Source organism: Symphalangus syndactylus, chromosome 8, assembly GCF_028878055.3.
Source record: "Symphalangus syndactylus isolate Jambi chromosome 8, NHGRI_mSymSyn1-v2.1_pri, whole genome shotgun sequence".
NCBI lineage: Eukaryota > Metazoa > Chordata > Mammalia > Primates > Hylobatidae > Symphalangus > Symphalangus syndactylus.
Window position 1 is genome coordinate 67504604 of NC_072430.2, and position 16783 is coordinate 67521386.

At 42.0% G+C, this 16783-nt stretch overlaps 1 protein-coding gene and 1 non-coding gene across 2 annotated transcripts; one reads left to right on the forward strand and one right to left on the reverse strand.

The window, feature by feature from the left end:
- The first annotated feature begins 2064 nt into the window (after positions 1 to 2064).
- LOC129488936 (U6 spliceosomal RNA) lies at positions 2065 to 2170 on the forward strand. Its single transcript, XR_008659777.1, has one exon. It is a non-coding gene; the product is annotated as a U6 spliceosomal RNA (small nuclear RNA).
- A 4530-nt stretch (positions 2171 to 6700) lies between these two features.
- Positions 6701 to 12793, reverse strand: ARF6 (ADP ribosylation factor 6). The gene is made up of 2 exons (XM_055289474.2): positions 10589 to 12793; positions 6701 to 10488 (listed from the first exon to the last, which is right to left on the reverse strand). Exon 2 carries the CDS (start codon positions 9999 to 10001, stop codon positions 9474 to 9476), a length of 528 nt encoding a protein of 175 aa, XP_055145449.1. The 5' UTR covers positions 10002 to 10488; positions 10589 to 12793; the 3' UTR covers positions 6701 to 9473.
- Between the last annotated feature and the right edge of the window lie 3990 nt (positions 12794 to 16783).

Sequence of the window (16783 nt, forward strand, 5' to 3'; positions counted from 1 at the left end):
TTATTTCACATTTTGGGAGGCTGAGGTAGGTGGATCACGAGGTCAGGAGTTTGAGACCAGCCTGGCCAATATGGTGAAAACCTGGTCTCTACTAAAAAATACAAAAAAGAAAAAAAAATTAGCTGGGCATGGTGGCAGGTGCTTGTAGTCCCAGCGGCTCGGCAGGCTGAGGCAGGAGAATCACTTGAATCCAGGAGGCAGAGGTTGCAAGACTCCGTCTCAAAAAAAAAAAAAAAAAAAAAAAAAAAGGCCAGGGGCCCAGTGGCTCACACCTGTAATCCCAGCACTTTGGGAGGCTGAGGCAGGCAGATCATGAGGTTAGGAGATCAAGACCATCCTGGCTAACACGGTGAAACCCCGTCTCTACTAAAAATACAAAAAAAAAAATTAGCTGGGTGTGGTGGCGGGAGCCTGTAGTCCCAGCTACTTGGGAGGCTGAGGCAGGAGAATGGCGTGAACCCGGGAGGCGGAGCTTGCAGTGAGCCGAGATCGCACCACTGCACTCCAGCCTGGGCGACAAAGCAAGACTCCGTCTCAGAAAAAAAAAAAAAATTTTCATACTGCTGACATATTGAAATAATATATTTGATATATTGGGTTAAATAAAACATTATTAAAATTAAATTCACTTCTATTTTTTAAATGTGAGCACTAAGAATTTTAAATTACATATGTGGCTTGCATTATGTTTCTATCGGGCAGCACTGCTCTAATATAGAACAGTTACAAAAGAGAGAATCCCTAACAGATTCAAACTCTTTTTCAGCACTGCAAACAAAGTACTTTACCCAATTATCAATGTCTCTCCATTGAAGCATGCTATATATCCTGATTTCTACCAATGGTGTTATCATTATCTTTTATGTAAGAATTAAGATCAAGCCCGGGCTGGACACAGTGGCTGACGCCTGTAATCACAGCACTTTGGGAGGCTGAGGCGGGCGGATCACGAGGTCAGGAGTTCGAGACCAGCCTGGCCAACATAGTGAAACCCTGTCTCTAGTAAAAATATAAAAGAAAAAAAAATTAGCCGGGCGTGGTGGCAGGCGCCTGTAATTACAGCTACTCGGGAGTCTGAGGCGGGAGAACCGCTTGAATGGAGGTTCTCTGCTTGAGGCAGAGGTTGCAGTGAGTCAAGATCGTGCCATTGCACACCAGCCTGGGCGACAAGAGTGAAACTCCGTCTCAAAAAAAAACAGATCAAGGCCGGGCACAGTGGCTCACACCTGTAACCTCAGCACTTTGGGAGGCTGAGGTGACCGCGTCATCTGAGGTCAGGAGTTCGAGACCAGCCTGGTCAACATGGTGAAACCCCGTCTCTACTAAAAATACAAAAATTAGCCGGGCATGGTGGTGGGCGCCTGTAGTCCCAGCTACATGGGAGGTTGAGGCAGGAGAATCACTTGAACCCAGGAGGCAGAGGTTGCAGTGAGCTGAGATCATGCCATTGCACTCCAGCCTGGGTGACAGAGCAAGACTCTGTCTCAAAAAATTGTTAACTCTTCCTCCACAAGTAACATGTTTCACCAATTTATTTCATTATCTCACTTCTTTCTCATTTTCTCTACACTGTACTTGGCCCTCATTTTCTCAACTGAACTATCAACAAAGTCTCCTGAAAGGACTTCTTTCTTCCAACCTCTGTCCATAATCTTGATACATGATTCTATACAAAGCTACTAAATACTCCTAAACACTGTGACTCTCTCCTGCTATATATATATGCACAGAAAGATATATGTGTGTGTATATATATATATACACATATGTAAAAATTCAGTGGCTCCCATTACACACAAAACAATATCCAAACTATTTGGTAGAGTTCTTGAGGGTTCCTAAATATCTTTTTAAACTTACATTTTGAATGTTACCTCCTTTCCTACCACTCAAAGTCAGATATAGGATTGTAGGTAAAACATAGGATGGCCAGTTAAATTTCAATTTAAGTTTTAGTATATAATTTATATATATAGTATATATAATTTAATACATAATTTCAGTAAATTGCTTGGGATGAACTTGTACTAAAAAAATAGTTTATCTAATTGAAATTTAACTGGGATGCTCACTTCAGCAGCACATATACTAAAATTGGAACAATACAGAGATTACATGGCCCCTGTGCAAGGATGACACAAATTCATGAAACATTCCATGTAAAACTTTTCTTAAAAGAAATCTATATATAAATAAGTATACAAATAATCAGCTCAGTGAAAATTTTAACTTTTCCTATTTTTCACAATGATCTGTCAAATTCACTATCAATCAGTCAAATTTGATTTTTACAGAAAAAAAAAAAGTCCCTTAAGTGCCTAATACTGTGTTTTCCATTGTACAAAAGAGTGAAATTATACAGGGACTCAAAACTTATTGAGGATAAAATAAGAAAATTATGGGAAATTTACATAAAGCCAGGTATTTATAAGAAAACATACACCAAAAAAATACTAACAACATGAGTAAGCACTGGTTCACCTTAGTCACATTCATAGTACAGCAGAGACTACCTGAATCCAAATTCAGGCTCTGCTACTTATTAACATACACCTCTGTATGCCTCAGTTTTTTCAACTATAAAATGAGAGCCCTATCTCCCAAGGTGACTGTGAGGATTTAGAGAATTAATACCCATTCAATGCTTAGAACAATGCCTGACACATGGCAAACATTCAGTAAATGCTAACTCTTACTATTCTTAGAATATCTCTCTCCAGCCCGGGTGACAGAGCGAGACTCTGTCTCAAAAAAAAAAAAAAAAAAAGAATATCTCTGAGTTTGATTTCCTTAGGCCTAACTGCAACCTAGGACTTATTCATAAAACTAACTTTTAAAAATAAACACATGGGCCGGGCGCGGTGGCTCACACCTGTAATCCCAGCACTTTGGGAGGCCAAAGTGGGTGGATCACCTGAGGTCAGGAGTTCGAGGCTAGCCTGGCCAACATGGTAAAATTCCATCTCCATTAAAAATACAAAAAAAAAAAAAAAAATTAACCAGGTGTTGTGGTGTGCCAGTGGTCCCAGCTGCTTGGGAGGCTGAAGCAGGAGAATCTTTTGAACCTAGGAGGTAGAGGTTGCAGTGAGCCGAGATCGCGCCACTGCACTCCAGCCTGGGTGACTGAGCAGGACTCCTCAAATAAACACATGGGCAGGGCACGGTGGCTCACACCTATAATCCCAGCACTTTGGGAGGCCGAGGTGGGTGGATTGCCTGAGCTCAGGAGTTCGAGAAACAGCCAACACGGTGAAACCCCATCGCTACTAAAAATACAGAATTAGCTGGGCGTGGTGGCGCATGCCTGTAATCCCAGCTACTCTGGAGGCTGAAGCGCGACAACCACTTGAACCGGAGAGGGGGATGTTGCAGCGAGCTGAGATCGAGCCACTGCACTCCAGCCTGGGCGACAAGAGCGAGACTCCATCTCAAAAATAAATAAATAAATAAATAAAATAAAAAATAAAGACATGCAGAGAAAGCACTTTGGTTTGCCTTATTATAACAAACTTCAAAGATCTAAATTTCTGCTCTACCACAACAATGTTTTTTTTTCCCTTCTCATACGCTATAACCTTCTCAGGCTATTCAGCTGTAACGGAAAGCAACTTTTATAATCATAAATAACTAGTTTCACATAGGTCTTTCTATGAACTACAAATGTTTTCATTTTTTTAAAGCTCATTTGTAAATGTCCTCAATAAAATTTACTTCCATAACTTCTGCTAGATTACTTTGTAGTAGTCTAAAATAGTTACAGGTTTCACAACTTTGTAATAGTTTAAATAGTTTAAAATATAGATTTATTATCCTACTAGTAGTAATTATTTAGTATGATTTAGTATTAATATATAACTCTCTAGGCAAGAAATAATCCATGTGTGAAGCAAATTTTCCTAGTTTATATTGGTTAGAGGAATAATATTGGAAGAAACCAAATATCATGCACCATAATAGTTTCCACGTCAATAAAACACTTCCCCTTACAAACTTTCTCCATAAAAATAATAGACTAATGACTTAACTACGGCAACAGTGGATAAAAAAGCCACAGTTAAATGATGTTATCTTAACCTACACCAAACTAATCTAGGTTATCTGGAAGAAAGGACACTTAACAAAGAATCACATTTAACTTAAATCCAAAGACCAGTAAAACTACCACAAAAATAAAAGAAATACTTAAAATGAAGTGACTCACAGTTTTAAACAACTATGTTAAAATCAAAACTGCAAAACTACTGATTTCACGCATTTAAACTCATTTAGAAAAAAAAAATTCAGGTTAGACTACTCAATAACAAGTCTTAGCTCACTAAATGTATAAAATATGGAAATTCTATGTCACTGAGCTAAATTTTTTTTTTTTTTGAGACGGAGTCTCGCTCTGTCACCCAGTGGCAGTGGCCCGACCTCGGCTCACTGCAAGCTCCACCTCCCAGGTTCACACCATTCTCCTGCCTCAGCCTCCCAAGTAGCTGGGACTACAGGCACACACCACCTCGCCAGGCTAATTTTTTGTATTTTTAGTAGAGACGGGGTTTCAGTGTTAGCCAGGATGGTCTCGATCTCCTGATCTTGTGATCCGCCCGCCTCGGCCTCCAGAAGTGTTGTGATTATAGGCATGAGCCACCGCGCCCAGCCTCTGTGTCCTAAAATTTTGATTAGATTCATTTAACAATGGTCTTTCACTTTCAATTGTTCGATTTCCTATAAATTTTGATAATGTTTTAAAAACTGGCTTTACACTTGAGGTTAAATGTTTTTCCTAAGAACCAGATAGTAAATATTTTAGGCTTTTCAGGCCATATATTGTCTGTCACACATTCATGGTTTTTTCTTACAAACTTTACAAATCCTTTAAAAATGTAAAAACCATTCTAGCACAGTCCCTATAAAAAACAGGCTGCAGCCAGATTTGCCCTTGGCCATAGTTTTCCCACCTCTGCTTCACACTATACTATTATCTTTCTGTGACTATGTCAATTATACCAATATTAACATTTCCTTCAAGTTATTTGCTCAAACATCACCTCAACGAGGTCTTCTCCAAACACACCTACCTGTTCCCTAATATGTGTACATACATAACATATTGTATAATATATAACATATAACCTAACAGACTTTTACTTATCATTTGATCTTCGTTCTCTGCCCCCAAACCTCCACGTAAGTTCCATGAATACAGATTTTTTGTGTTTTTTTTCACTGTCGATCTCCTGCACCTAAACAGTGCCAGGCATATTAGTAGGCTCTCAATAAAAAAATCTACCCTCACACTTATAAAACAAATACTACGGACAAAATACGTATTCTATAACAAACGAAAGATATTCAAGGACAAAACTGACAAATACTTTCATTTTTAAATTCTTTCAAGTAGTCATAAAACATTTCAAATAAAGGGGGAAAAGGTTAAAATTTTTATTTTCCCACAAAGTGAGGTTAGTTCTTATAGTCTAATTCTCTTGAAATTTACCATTACTTGAGTTATATTTAATTGCAAATTTAATTCCTAAATCCCTATCCAGACTTGTTCTGCCTTCTTTGATCTCACCTGTGTGTTCCTTGCCTGTTCAGCTCACTAATCTAGTCTGGCAACTTTGGTCTGGCAAAGCAAGAAGTTGCTTTGCCTCTTCTATGGCTCCATCTCCCAACATTCCATTTTTGTAAACTCTCTAATACTGTAACCTTTCCTAATCCTTACCATTTAATTAAAGCAAAAGGCTAGATACTATTGAATATTATACTCCAAATATATTATGTTCAGTGACTAATCACTTAAAAATGTCTTATAATTGCTGTATGTGGTTTTACAAATACAGTTTTTACCTATAAGGAAAGATACAACTTACCTTACTTGTAATCCTGATACATATTGGGCAAAGTATTGAGAAAATAACTTTTGGAATTTTGTAAGCTCCATCACCATTCAGATTATGGCTACTGTATTTCTAAGCTTATATTAAAGCATAAAAACCCATTCATGGGGAAAATATTTTCTACTGCTAGCACTGACAAATTGATACTTTGTCACAGTATCTTAACCACAGTACTAAATATATTAATATTAACATAGGGTTGAATCATACTAGAGATCACATGAAGACATTCTAAAATCAAACTATAAAAATTGCTGATATAGGAGGAAAGGCTTACAAGAATGTCTTTCAAACCCTTTTATCCAAGAAGTTATTCATCTTTTACTTTTCTTTCTTCCAACCTTATCCTGTATGATACTATTTTACTTTCTAAATGAATACAATTTTGCCATTTTGATAGGACAATTTGACCTCTAAAAGAAACTTTGAAATCCAAAAGTCTATAAAGAATTAAGACCTGAACTTAAGACTTAAGGCCGATTCTTGAGACACAATTCTGTACTTCTAAAAATGCTAAGGTTGTAATTTGGAAAAAACAGAATAAAGACTGCTATGGGACCTCAAATTTTAAAAACTGTTTAACTGTTGTATTCTAAATTATCATACAATCAGATTAAGTTGGTGGAACTAAAACAGGGCGAACTACCTCAAACAGCCAGCATTTAGAAGAACCAAATTGATTTTTTTTGTCCTTACAAAAGTCAGGTAACTTCCAAATTAAGTCACTTTTTACCACATACCCTGGAGAATAACATGGCCCGACACACCACACGTCCCACTTATCTAGTTCAAGCGAGTAACATAACGTGAGAAACTGCACTGTGTAATTCCTTTATTTTCTGCATATTAGTGCTTTACCAACACTACAACCATAAAGAACACAATTCCAAGTACTGTACTTTTTAGTTTGGGGAGATCACAGTCTACAGACTCATTTACTTATATTAAACAAGATTAACCCATTCAAAACTTACTGCAGTTTATAAATTCACATAAATACAGAAACCGATGCAATTAAACAACTTCAGGATCTTATTTTTAAAATTCTTAGATTATAATTTTTTCTGCAGGCTATAATTACCTGCTCCAGTCACCAATGGTTACTGTTCAATTTAACTACATCAATTATAAACCTCTTATATCCTTAAAGAAAATTTTAAGTGAAAATTACAATTTCTTACCAAAAGGTTTAGGGTTTTCCAAATTTCAAATATTTGCTTCCCCCTCCCCCCTTTCCAGTCGAACATTTCAAATAAACTAAAAATAACCACATCTCACCTGCAACATTCAATAATAGCAATCACTTGATGTATAAAATTTTAACTATGCCCCCAGTTATTTTAAGACACAAAAAAATGGCTGCCTACCAATCTGTCTTCACAAGTTAGAAATACTACATTTAAGATTTAACATGAGGGTTTCAAGTTTCCTCCAGTTTAGGCATTTATACCTTTGTGCTTGTTTTGTTTCAGGATGTTACTGTAGCATTGATATTGGATAACCCATATTTATATACTTTAAAATGCAATCATTTAAAACACTAAGAATTACATTTATGGTGGAGCTTTGGAAATTTTAGAAAGCAACCAGTGTTCTTAGATGTGTTTATCAGCCTCATTTCTAGAGCTATTTCTACTAAAGTGAAACTGAGAACTTCATACTTTAGTTGTATCTTGAAATCAAAAAATCCCTCTGCACCAACAGGAGCCTACATGAGAATACCCTTTTGCATCTGTTTTAAGTAAAATGTTTGTCAAGAGTTTTACTTTGAATAGTTCATTTTTTTTATAGTCTTACACTTCTCATACATCTTTGGTAAAAGCTCCATTATACAATATGGCCAAAGCGTGAAGGACCAATACTGTCCAACTATACCATGATATCCCGCTCAATTTTAGTTTTCAGACACCCTCATAAACAAAACCCACTCCACCTTTTCCTGTATACTGCCTTTGCAGTCTACATTTCTGAAATTCCCTATTTAATTCCTTGAGGATCACTAAAATTAATCCTTAAGGCTATATAGGAACCAGATGCTGCTTTACAATTCTGCATCAAGCATTAACATTTGGTTCAAAATATTATCATAGTGGTCACAATCCAGTTACTGGTCCTAACCAGCTAACCAAGTAATCTTGTTAGGATCTGGGTATCACCAGCAAGCACACTGCTTACACATGAAGAAAAGTAAGTTTACATTCATTGTCATCTGTAGGTTCTTTCTCTTCATCCTACGTCCCCTTTAATAGTCATCCCTCAAGTCTACACATCATTCATTCATCACGCTTCCTTCCTTAAAGGAGACAGTGTACTATTGAACCAACAGGATATCTTTTTTATTTGCATGAGTTAATCCTACAAACAAAATACTTTTATAAAACATCTTTTCCAGTGTTCTAATTGATGGAGATGTGGATCACTCATCTATAAAAAATGACTTATAGCTCCAGCTTAATCAGTTGCTATAATGTGAAAACAGGAATGCGTATTTTCTTCAACTAGGTAAAAGGTGCATATAATTTGAATTGTTAAATGCTTTATTAATGAACAAAGTAAACCTTTTAGTAATTTTTAAATTACTGGTCTTAGGCGTTTGAAACAAGGTAAAAGTATACATTCCAGTTTTGCCCAAAAGTCACTTAAAATATCTACAAATATTTAATCTGTGTGTGGTAACACCATTATTGCTCCAATTTCTGGAAAGAGTCTATTTTTAAAGTTTAAAAAAGAGGAAAAACAGCAAAGTGGCTAACTTTGCAGTGGAAAGAAAAAGTGTCCTTCATGGGTTACACTTTCATATTTTTATGCAGCGTTAAGTTAGCTACGTTATGGAGAACTTGGGTTTTATTCCTACTCATGCATGATGTATGTTTCAGAACTTATTTGCTGACATTTCAGAGAACTTCTTACATTACCTGTTTAACATACTGAGGTGCAACTGGAACATATTACAATATTACTCATTATTTGCCACTGTGGGCTAAGTTTACTATACTGGTCTTAGATATAAAAGGTCACATTTGAAATTACTAAGTTAGAACTCATAAGGAAGGGGGGGAAAGGCCTTAAATATAAAAGACAAACGGCAGTTTGATTAAGCAATAATTTTCAGTTTACTAAATGAAACAGACTTGCAACATAGTCTGCATGAATGCAAAATAAGCCATCTACAGCAAGTGATAAGGAAACTGGGCAAAAAAGGAAAAAAGCATACATAGGAAAATGAAAGATTTTCTCGAAATAAAAAAATCAAACTATTATTACAAAGGACTTTATCAAGAACTGCTGTGTTTCCCCCATCCCATCTGCTGGAAGTCAACAAGGGCATCTAGTAACTTTGTGTTCATGTCAAATGTCAGATCAGAGCATCCTAACGCAAAGCCAAAAAAAAAAAAAAAAAGGAAAAAGAAAGGGAAACAAAAGAGAAAACCCCCAAGCCCCCTCCCCCCCCCCAAACTGTAGAACAGTAACTCCAGAGTTCAAATTCAAAAGAAGAGAAAGTGGCAATTGAAAGAGGTGATGGTGGCGATAATCCTATGAATGGGTTTTTGATTTCTCTCCTTCCAGGGGATGGGTGGAGAATGCTCATTAAGATTTGTAGTTAGAGGTTAACCATGTGAGCCCCTCATAGAGTCCGTCCCCTGAGGTGGCACAGGAGGGCTGCACATACCAGTTCCTGTCCCGAATCCGGGTCAGGCCCAGTTTCTCCTGGATCTCATGGGGTTTCATGGCATCAGGCAGGTCCTGCTTGTTGGCGAAGATGAGGATTATGGCGTCCCTCATCTCCCGGTCATTGATAATGCGGTGCAGCTCCTGGCGAGCCTCATCGATGCGGTCGCGGTCGGCGCAGTCCACTACGAAGATGAGACCCTGGGTCCCAGTGTAGTAATGCCGCCAGAGCGGCCGGATCTTGTCCTGGCCGCCCACATCCCATACGTTGAACTTGACATTTTTGTAAGTCACCGTCTCCACGTTGAAACCCACAGTGGGAATGGTGGTCACCGACTGGCCCAGCTTCAACTTGTACAGGATTGTTGTCTTGCCGGCCGCGTCCAGGCCCAACATGAGGATCCGCATTTCCTTGTTCCCGAAGATTTTGGATAGCACCTTCCCCATCGCGTCGGAGGAGCCGGGGCCGGGGGCATTCAGGTGTCCCGGGTCCCCTCAGCCAACAACGCCGCCGCCGCCGCCGCCGCGAAACCGAAACGAAGCCTCCCGGCCGCGAGGGCGCCTTTGCGGCCTGCGTGGGAGTTGCCTCCTAAGGGCAGAGGCCCAGGCCCGCTGCTCACTCGGGCATCACCGGCCGCACAACTTGATTCCTCCAGTCGCCGCTGCCACCCGGGCCCTGAGTCTGCGCTGGGAGCCGCCGCCCTGCTGAGGCGCGGCCCGGCCCGGAACTGCCCTTCCCCCCGCAGGCGCCGCGCGAGCGCCGCCGCGGTTCCCGCTCCTCCGCCTTCCTCTCACCGCGAGGGAGACTGCGGCCCTCCGGCCCGTCCGCCGGCCTGAGAGCACTGGGCTCACCACCGACTCAGGACACCCGAGAGGCAGCGCGGCTCCGGGGCCCCGTCAGGTCATGGATCCTCGCGGGAACTCGGTGCGCTGCCTGCAGAGACACAGAGAGGGAGAAGGGAGTTACCGCCAGAGCTCCACAGAGGAGCGAAGACCGAGGTGGCCCGCCTTTCCAGCTTGGCCCAGGGGGTTACCTCCAGCCGCCGCCCCGAGCGCGGGCTCCCTCCGGCCTCCAACTCCTCCTCCCAGTTCTGCCGCCGCCGCTGCCGGAAAAGGCGCCGAGGAAACCGCCTCACTTCCCCTCCCGACCACGCAGGCGCAGCAGAGGCCGACCGTTCGGACAAGAGCGACCTCTGTAAGGAGAGCGGCCCGCGCGCCTAGCGTCATGGGCGCCTCGCGCCGGAGGGGCGGGGCTACGGCGTCTCGGAGGGCTCGCAGGTGCGGCCAGCCCAGAGCCCTCGAACCTCGGACTCTAATCCGCGCCCACCTGTGGCTCTTGTAGCGTCTCCTTCCCTACTTTTCTCTTCTGCGCTCTGCCCTCCCCTGCCCACCCGAACCAAGGGAGCAGATCTACTGGGGGGCTCCACAGGGTGGGGCCCACGGGCAGCCCGCTCTCTCCACGAACAGAGCTGCCTCCAGGCGTGTTCCCAGACCTCGGTGCCCGCCAGATGCTCTGCGAGTTCCCTCCGCCCGCCCCAGCCTTCCCGCACCCTCCGCGCACCCTCAACGTCCCAGGGAAGCTCTGTTCGCTTTTTTTTTTTTCTTCCTTTTTCGCAACTCCTTCTTGGCTTCCTTTATCCCTTGAATTTTGTATGTTTCCTGAAAGACACGTGGGAGGCCGCTGTCTCGTGTGGAATCTGCCAGTCAGTGCAGCGCTTTCCCGGAGTTGAGTTTACTCTACAGCTCTTTTGAATGTTTGAGCCCTGTCTGCCTATAGGTCTCGTCAAGACCAGCCCACGTTTCTTAAAAACTGCAGTATTATCAAGAGTTCCTGTGCCTTGCCGCGTTTTCACCTTTTTAGAATGCGACATCTTCATCTTTAAAATATCATTTTATCTTACATGGTTAATAGTAGCTTACCACCCACTACCCATTCTTAACTTTAAGAAGCCTAGACGGTAAAGCATAGGATTTAGAATATAGAACGACCGCTTGTATGGCCTGGATCTGGGCACTTAACCTTACTAAGTTTATCTCATGTGTAAACTGACCTTGCTAACTCCCCCACGTGAGGCTTAAATAATACAATGTGGAAGACTTCAGGGCACATTTTTGGTTTTTTGTTTGTTTCTTGAGACGGAGTCTCACTCTATCGCCCAGGCTGGAGTCCAGTTGCACAATCTCGGCTCACTGCTGCCACCTCATCCCGGGTTCAAGCAGTTCTGCCTTAGCCTCCGGAGCAGCTGGAAATAAGGGCGCCCACCACCACGCCCGGCTAATTTTTGTATTATTAGTAGAGACGGGGTTTCACCATGTTGGCCAGGCTGGTCTCGAAGTCCTGACCTCAGGTGATCCACCCACCTCGGCCTCCCAAAGTGCTGGGATTACAGGCGTGAGCCACTGCGCCCTGCCAAGGACACATTTTTGTATCAAATGGTTAATGATAAAATTAGACTTAAAGTAAAATAACGTGAAACCTTCAAATATCAAGGGGAGAAAAACAGGAAATGGGTATCTGTTTAAAAAGCAAGATGCTATAAACAGTATATGGTAACATACTGTTTTTATTTCACAAATTAAGAAAATTAGATAATGGTAGATAGCTTATATGATAACCTTATAAACGTCATTTCAGCGGGAAATAAACTTATTAAACATTAATATTCTAACAATTATTTCATTTACTTTCCATTTACCTTAAGATGAAGCACTGTCATAAAACTGAAAAGCTTAGGAGTCTGAAGATTGGGGTTCAAGTGTCATCCCCAACCCCACCTCTTTATTTTTGGGACAGGGTCTCGCTCTGTCACCAAGGCTGCAGTGCAGTGGTGGGATGTCAGCTCATTGCAGCTTCAGCCTCCTAGGCTCAAGAGATCCTCCCACATCAGCCTCACGAGTATCTGGGACTAAAGGCGTACACCACCACGCCTGACTAATTTCTCTATTTTTTGTAGAGACGAGTTTTGCCATGTTGGCCAGACTGATGTGGAACTCCTGGCCCCAAGTGATTTGCCCGCCTCGGCCTCCCAAAGTGCTGGGATTCCAGGCATGAGCCACCGCGCCCAGCCCTTTTATAATATTTGTTTTTATCTGGCCACCTGGGTTATGTTTTTGTGTTTTTGTTTTTGTTTTGTTTTTGCGACAGAGCCTTGCTGTGTTGCCCAGGTTGAACTGCAGTGGCTCGGTCTTGGTCTCGGCTCACTGTAACCTCTGCCTCCCAGTTCAGGCAATTCTCCTGCCTCAGCCTCCCAAGTAGCTGGAACTACAGACATGCACCCCCATGCCTGGTCAATTTTTGTATTTTTAGTAGAGACGGGGTTTCACCGTATTGGCCAGGCTGGTCTCAAACTCAACCTCAAGCCTCAAGTGATCCGCAGGTCTCGGCCTCCCAAAGTGCTGGGATTAGAAACATGAGCCACCAGGCCTGGCCTGGGTTGTGTTTTAAATTTTAAACAGATGAATGCTCCAACAGCTAAGTATAGAAAAATCTTCTCTACTTTTTGAGTCAAAGCCTGTAAATGAAGAGATTTCTGGAATTTACATGCAAACCAGGCTTCCCTAGAGAATGCCATTTCATAATTTTTAACCTCTTCAACAACCACGTTTATGATATTCCTGACTAAAATAGTATAAATAAAATACTATAATTTTTATTCATTTATTTATCATTATTTTTTGTAGACACAGGACCTCACTATAACCCAGGCTGGTCTCAAACTCCTGGACTCAAGCAGTCCTCCTGCTTCAGCCTCCAAAAGTGCCGGAATTACAGGCCTAAGCCACTGCACCCAGCCAATACTATATCTCATAAGAAATATGCTTACTTGTAAAAAATGGCTTAGACCTAATGTTTTTTTGTTGTTGTTTTTTGTCTTTGAGACGGCGTCTTGCTTGGTCACCCAGGCTGTAGTTCAGTGGCGCAATCTCGACCCACTGCAACCTTCATCTCCCGGGCTCATGTGATTCTCCTGCTTCAGCCTCCTGAGCAGCTAGGACTACAGGCATGTGCCACCATGCCCAGCTAATTTTTGTATTTTTAGTAGAGATGGTTTCACCATATTGGCCACGCTGGTCTTGAACTCCTGACCTCGTGATCCACCCACCTTGGCCTCCCAAAGTGCTGGGACCACAGGCGTAAGCCACCTCACCCGGCCCTCTGTTTTTAAATTGAAATTAATGTATTCTCTAACAATAGTACCACACACTGTTTACCCTAATTTCTGAATTCTTATAGTTCTTAAAAATCACTCATTCCTGCCGGGCGCGGTGGCTCACGCTTGTAATCCCAGCACTTTGGGAAGCTGAGGCGGGCGGATCACAAGGTCAGGAGATCGAGACCACGGTGAAACCCCGTCTCTACTAAAAATACAAAAAATTAGCCGGGCGTGGTGGTGGGCGCCTGTAGTCCCAGCTACTCGGAGAGGCTGAGGCAGGAGAATGGCGTGAACCCGGGAGGCGGAGCTTGCAGTGAGCCGAGATTGCGCCACTGCACTCCAGCCTGGGCGACAGAGCAAGACTCCGTCTCAAAAAAAAAAAAAAAAAAAAAAAATCACTCATTCCGTAAGACCCTGTCAGGTATTTCGTTTTATCCCATCAAGTACCAAAGATGACTCTGACCACATGACAAAGGTGGTCTGACCATGCATTTGTTTGATGATGATTTTATCCCATTTATCATTTCAAACCCTTAGATCAGGCTTACCCAGAATTGAACACTATTTTAAAGAAGGGATAAATCCTGGAAAATCTATTAGCAGTAGAAATAAAGTGTAAATAAAAAGTTATAAGAAAGTGTACCTTTAGAAAAATTGCTAATCCTGCCAGGCATAGTGATTCATGTCTGTAATCTCAGCTATGCAGGAGGCTGAGGCAGGAGGATCCCTCGAGGCCAGTAGTTCAAGGTCAGCCTGGGCAACATAGCGAGACCCAATCTCTACCAAAAAAATTTTTTTAATTAGGTCTCAAAAATAAATAAATATAAAATAATAAAAACAGAGCCGGGTGCAGTGGCTCACGCCTGTAATCCCAGCACTTTGGGAGACCAAGGCAGGCGGATCACGAGGTCAGGAGATCGAGACCATCCTAGCTAACACGGTGAAACCCCATCTCTACTAAAATTACAAAAAAAAAAAAAAAAAATTAGCCGGGCATGGTTGCAGGCTCCTGTAGTCCCAGCTACTCTGGAGGCTGAGGCAGGAGAATGGTGTGAACCCAGGAGGTAGAGCTTGCAGTGAGCTGAGATCGTGCCATTGCACTCCAGCCTGGGCGACAGACTGAGACTCCATCTCAAAAAATAATAACAGGCCGGGCGTGGTGGCTCACTCCTCTAATCCCAGCACTTTGGGAGGCCGAGGTGGGCGGATCACCTGAGGTCGGGAGTTCAAGACCATCCTGACCAACATAGAGGAACCCCATCTCTACTAAAAATACAAAATTAGCTGGGCGTGGTGGCACATGCCTGTAATCCCAGCTACTCGGGAGGTTGAGGCACGAGAATCAGTGGAACCCAGGAGGCGGAGGTTGCAGTGAGCCGAGATCACACCACTGCACTCCACCCTGGGCAGCAAGAGCGAAACTCCGTCTCAAAAATAATAGTAATAATAATAACTTTAGATGCTTCATAGTGCTGTTTCAAAGAGAGAATAAATGAATTAATAAAAAATGAATGGGGAAGAGAAAGAAAATAAACAAGAAGAAAGGAAGAAAAGGAAGGAAGGAAAAGAAGAGAGTTGTATTGAAAAGTAGAGCTTGGCAGTGTTGTAAACGATATCTTAATCCAAAACCCAGATTTAGGATGGAAAGGTAAAATTCCTTAGAAAATTATAACCAGGTAGGTTCATGTGAAATTTCCTGCTCCATGTCCTCTTTTTAAATTTTACTTTATAAACACACATAGTATATATACCAAGAAGAAACAATGGAGCAGCTTCTATGCTGTTCAGAACCTTTGAACTATCAGCATATAATTGTCTGTAGTAGCTCCTACTTTAAGATACAATTTTGAGCACAATGACCAAGATTTATGAGTGTGGAAATGGTTATAAAATCCTAGGTAAATGTTACAACAATTTTACAAGGACTAAGTGGGACACAATTCATGAGTTTGTTTCCATTTCAAGTAAGAAAGATTTATCTTCCAGTAGAGTTAGAAAGAGACTCTGTCTCAAAAATAAAAATAAAATCGATTATATGTCCACAAATAATAGTCAAATAGCATAATCTGCTGAGTTAAAGACTGGCTTCAGGCTGGGTGTGGTGGCTCACACCTGTAATCCCAGCACTTTGGGAGGCCAAGGCAGGTGGATCACCTGAGGTCAGGAGTTCCAGACCAGCCTGGCCAACTTGGTGAAACCCCGTCTCTACTAAAAATACAAAAATTAGCTGGGTGTGGTGGTGCCGGCCTGTAATCCCAGCTACACAGGAGGCTGAGGCAGGAGAATCGCTTGAACCAAGGAGGTGGAGGTTGCAGTGAGCTGAAATCACGCCATTGCACTCTAGTCCAGCCTGGGCGACAGAGTGAGACTCCATCTCAAAAAAAAAAGACTGGCTTCAGAGGTAACATTACAGTTTCTTAAACCTGGGTCATTGGGGGTTATGCCCCTCTCTGGTGAATTAGGGCAAGAGTTCCTCTGCTGTCTCACTATGGGATGAAGGTCAGCTACCCTGTGGGCCGACTTTCCAAATTAACTGAATTAATGCCAGAAAAGGAAAGTTCTAGAGCCCTTGAAGCAGTTTCATTTACAAATGTAAAAATGGGTCTTTCTGCTGCTTATTATATCTTTTTAACATTACAGGAAAAAGAAATCATGAATTCAATGTACTTACATAGTTACATTAGAAGGCTAACCTGGAACATCATAACAATTTTGATGTGGATAAATCTTTAACAGTATATCAAAGATTCTAGGAGTAGAGCAAGTTACTCAATGTGTTTAACACTCTTAGGATATGTTTAACACTCTTAGGATGTCTTTAGAAACTGCCACCCCCATCTACAGGAATACAGGAGTAGACTCCTAGCAGTCCTGGATTTTCTGTGGGATTCTTCAGCATGTACATCTCTGGCCATACCAACTGGACCACAGGTAGACTCATTATCCTAATTGGCTAATTGGATTTTTTTTTTTTTTGAGACAGGGTCTTACTCTGTTGCCCAGGCTAGAGTGCAATGGCACAATCTTGGCTCACTGCAGCCTCCACCTCCTGGATTTGAGCGATTCTCATGCCTC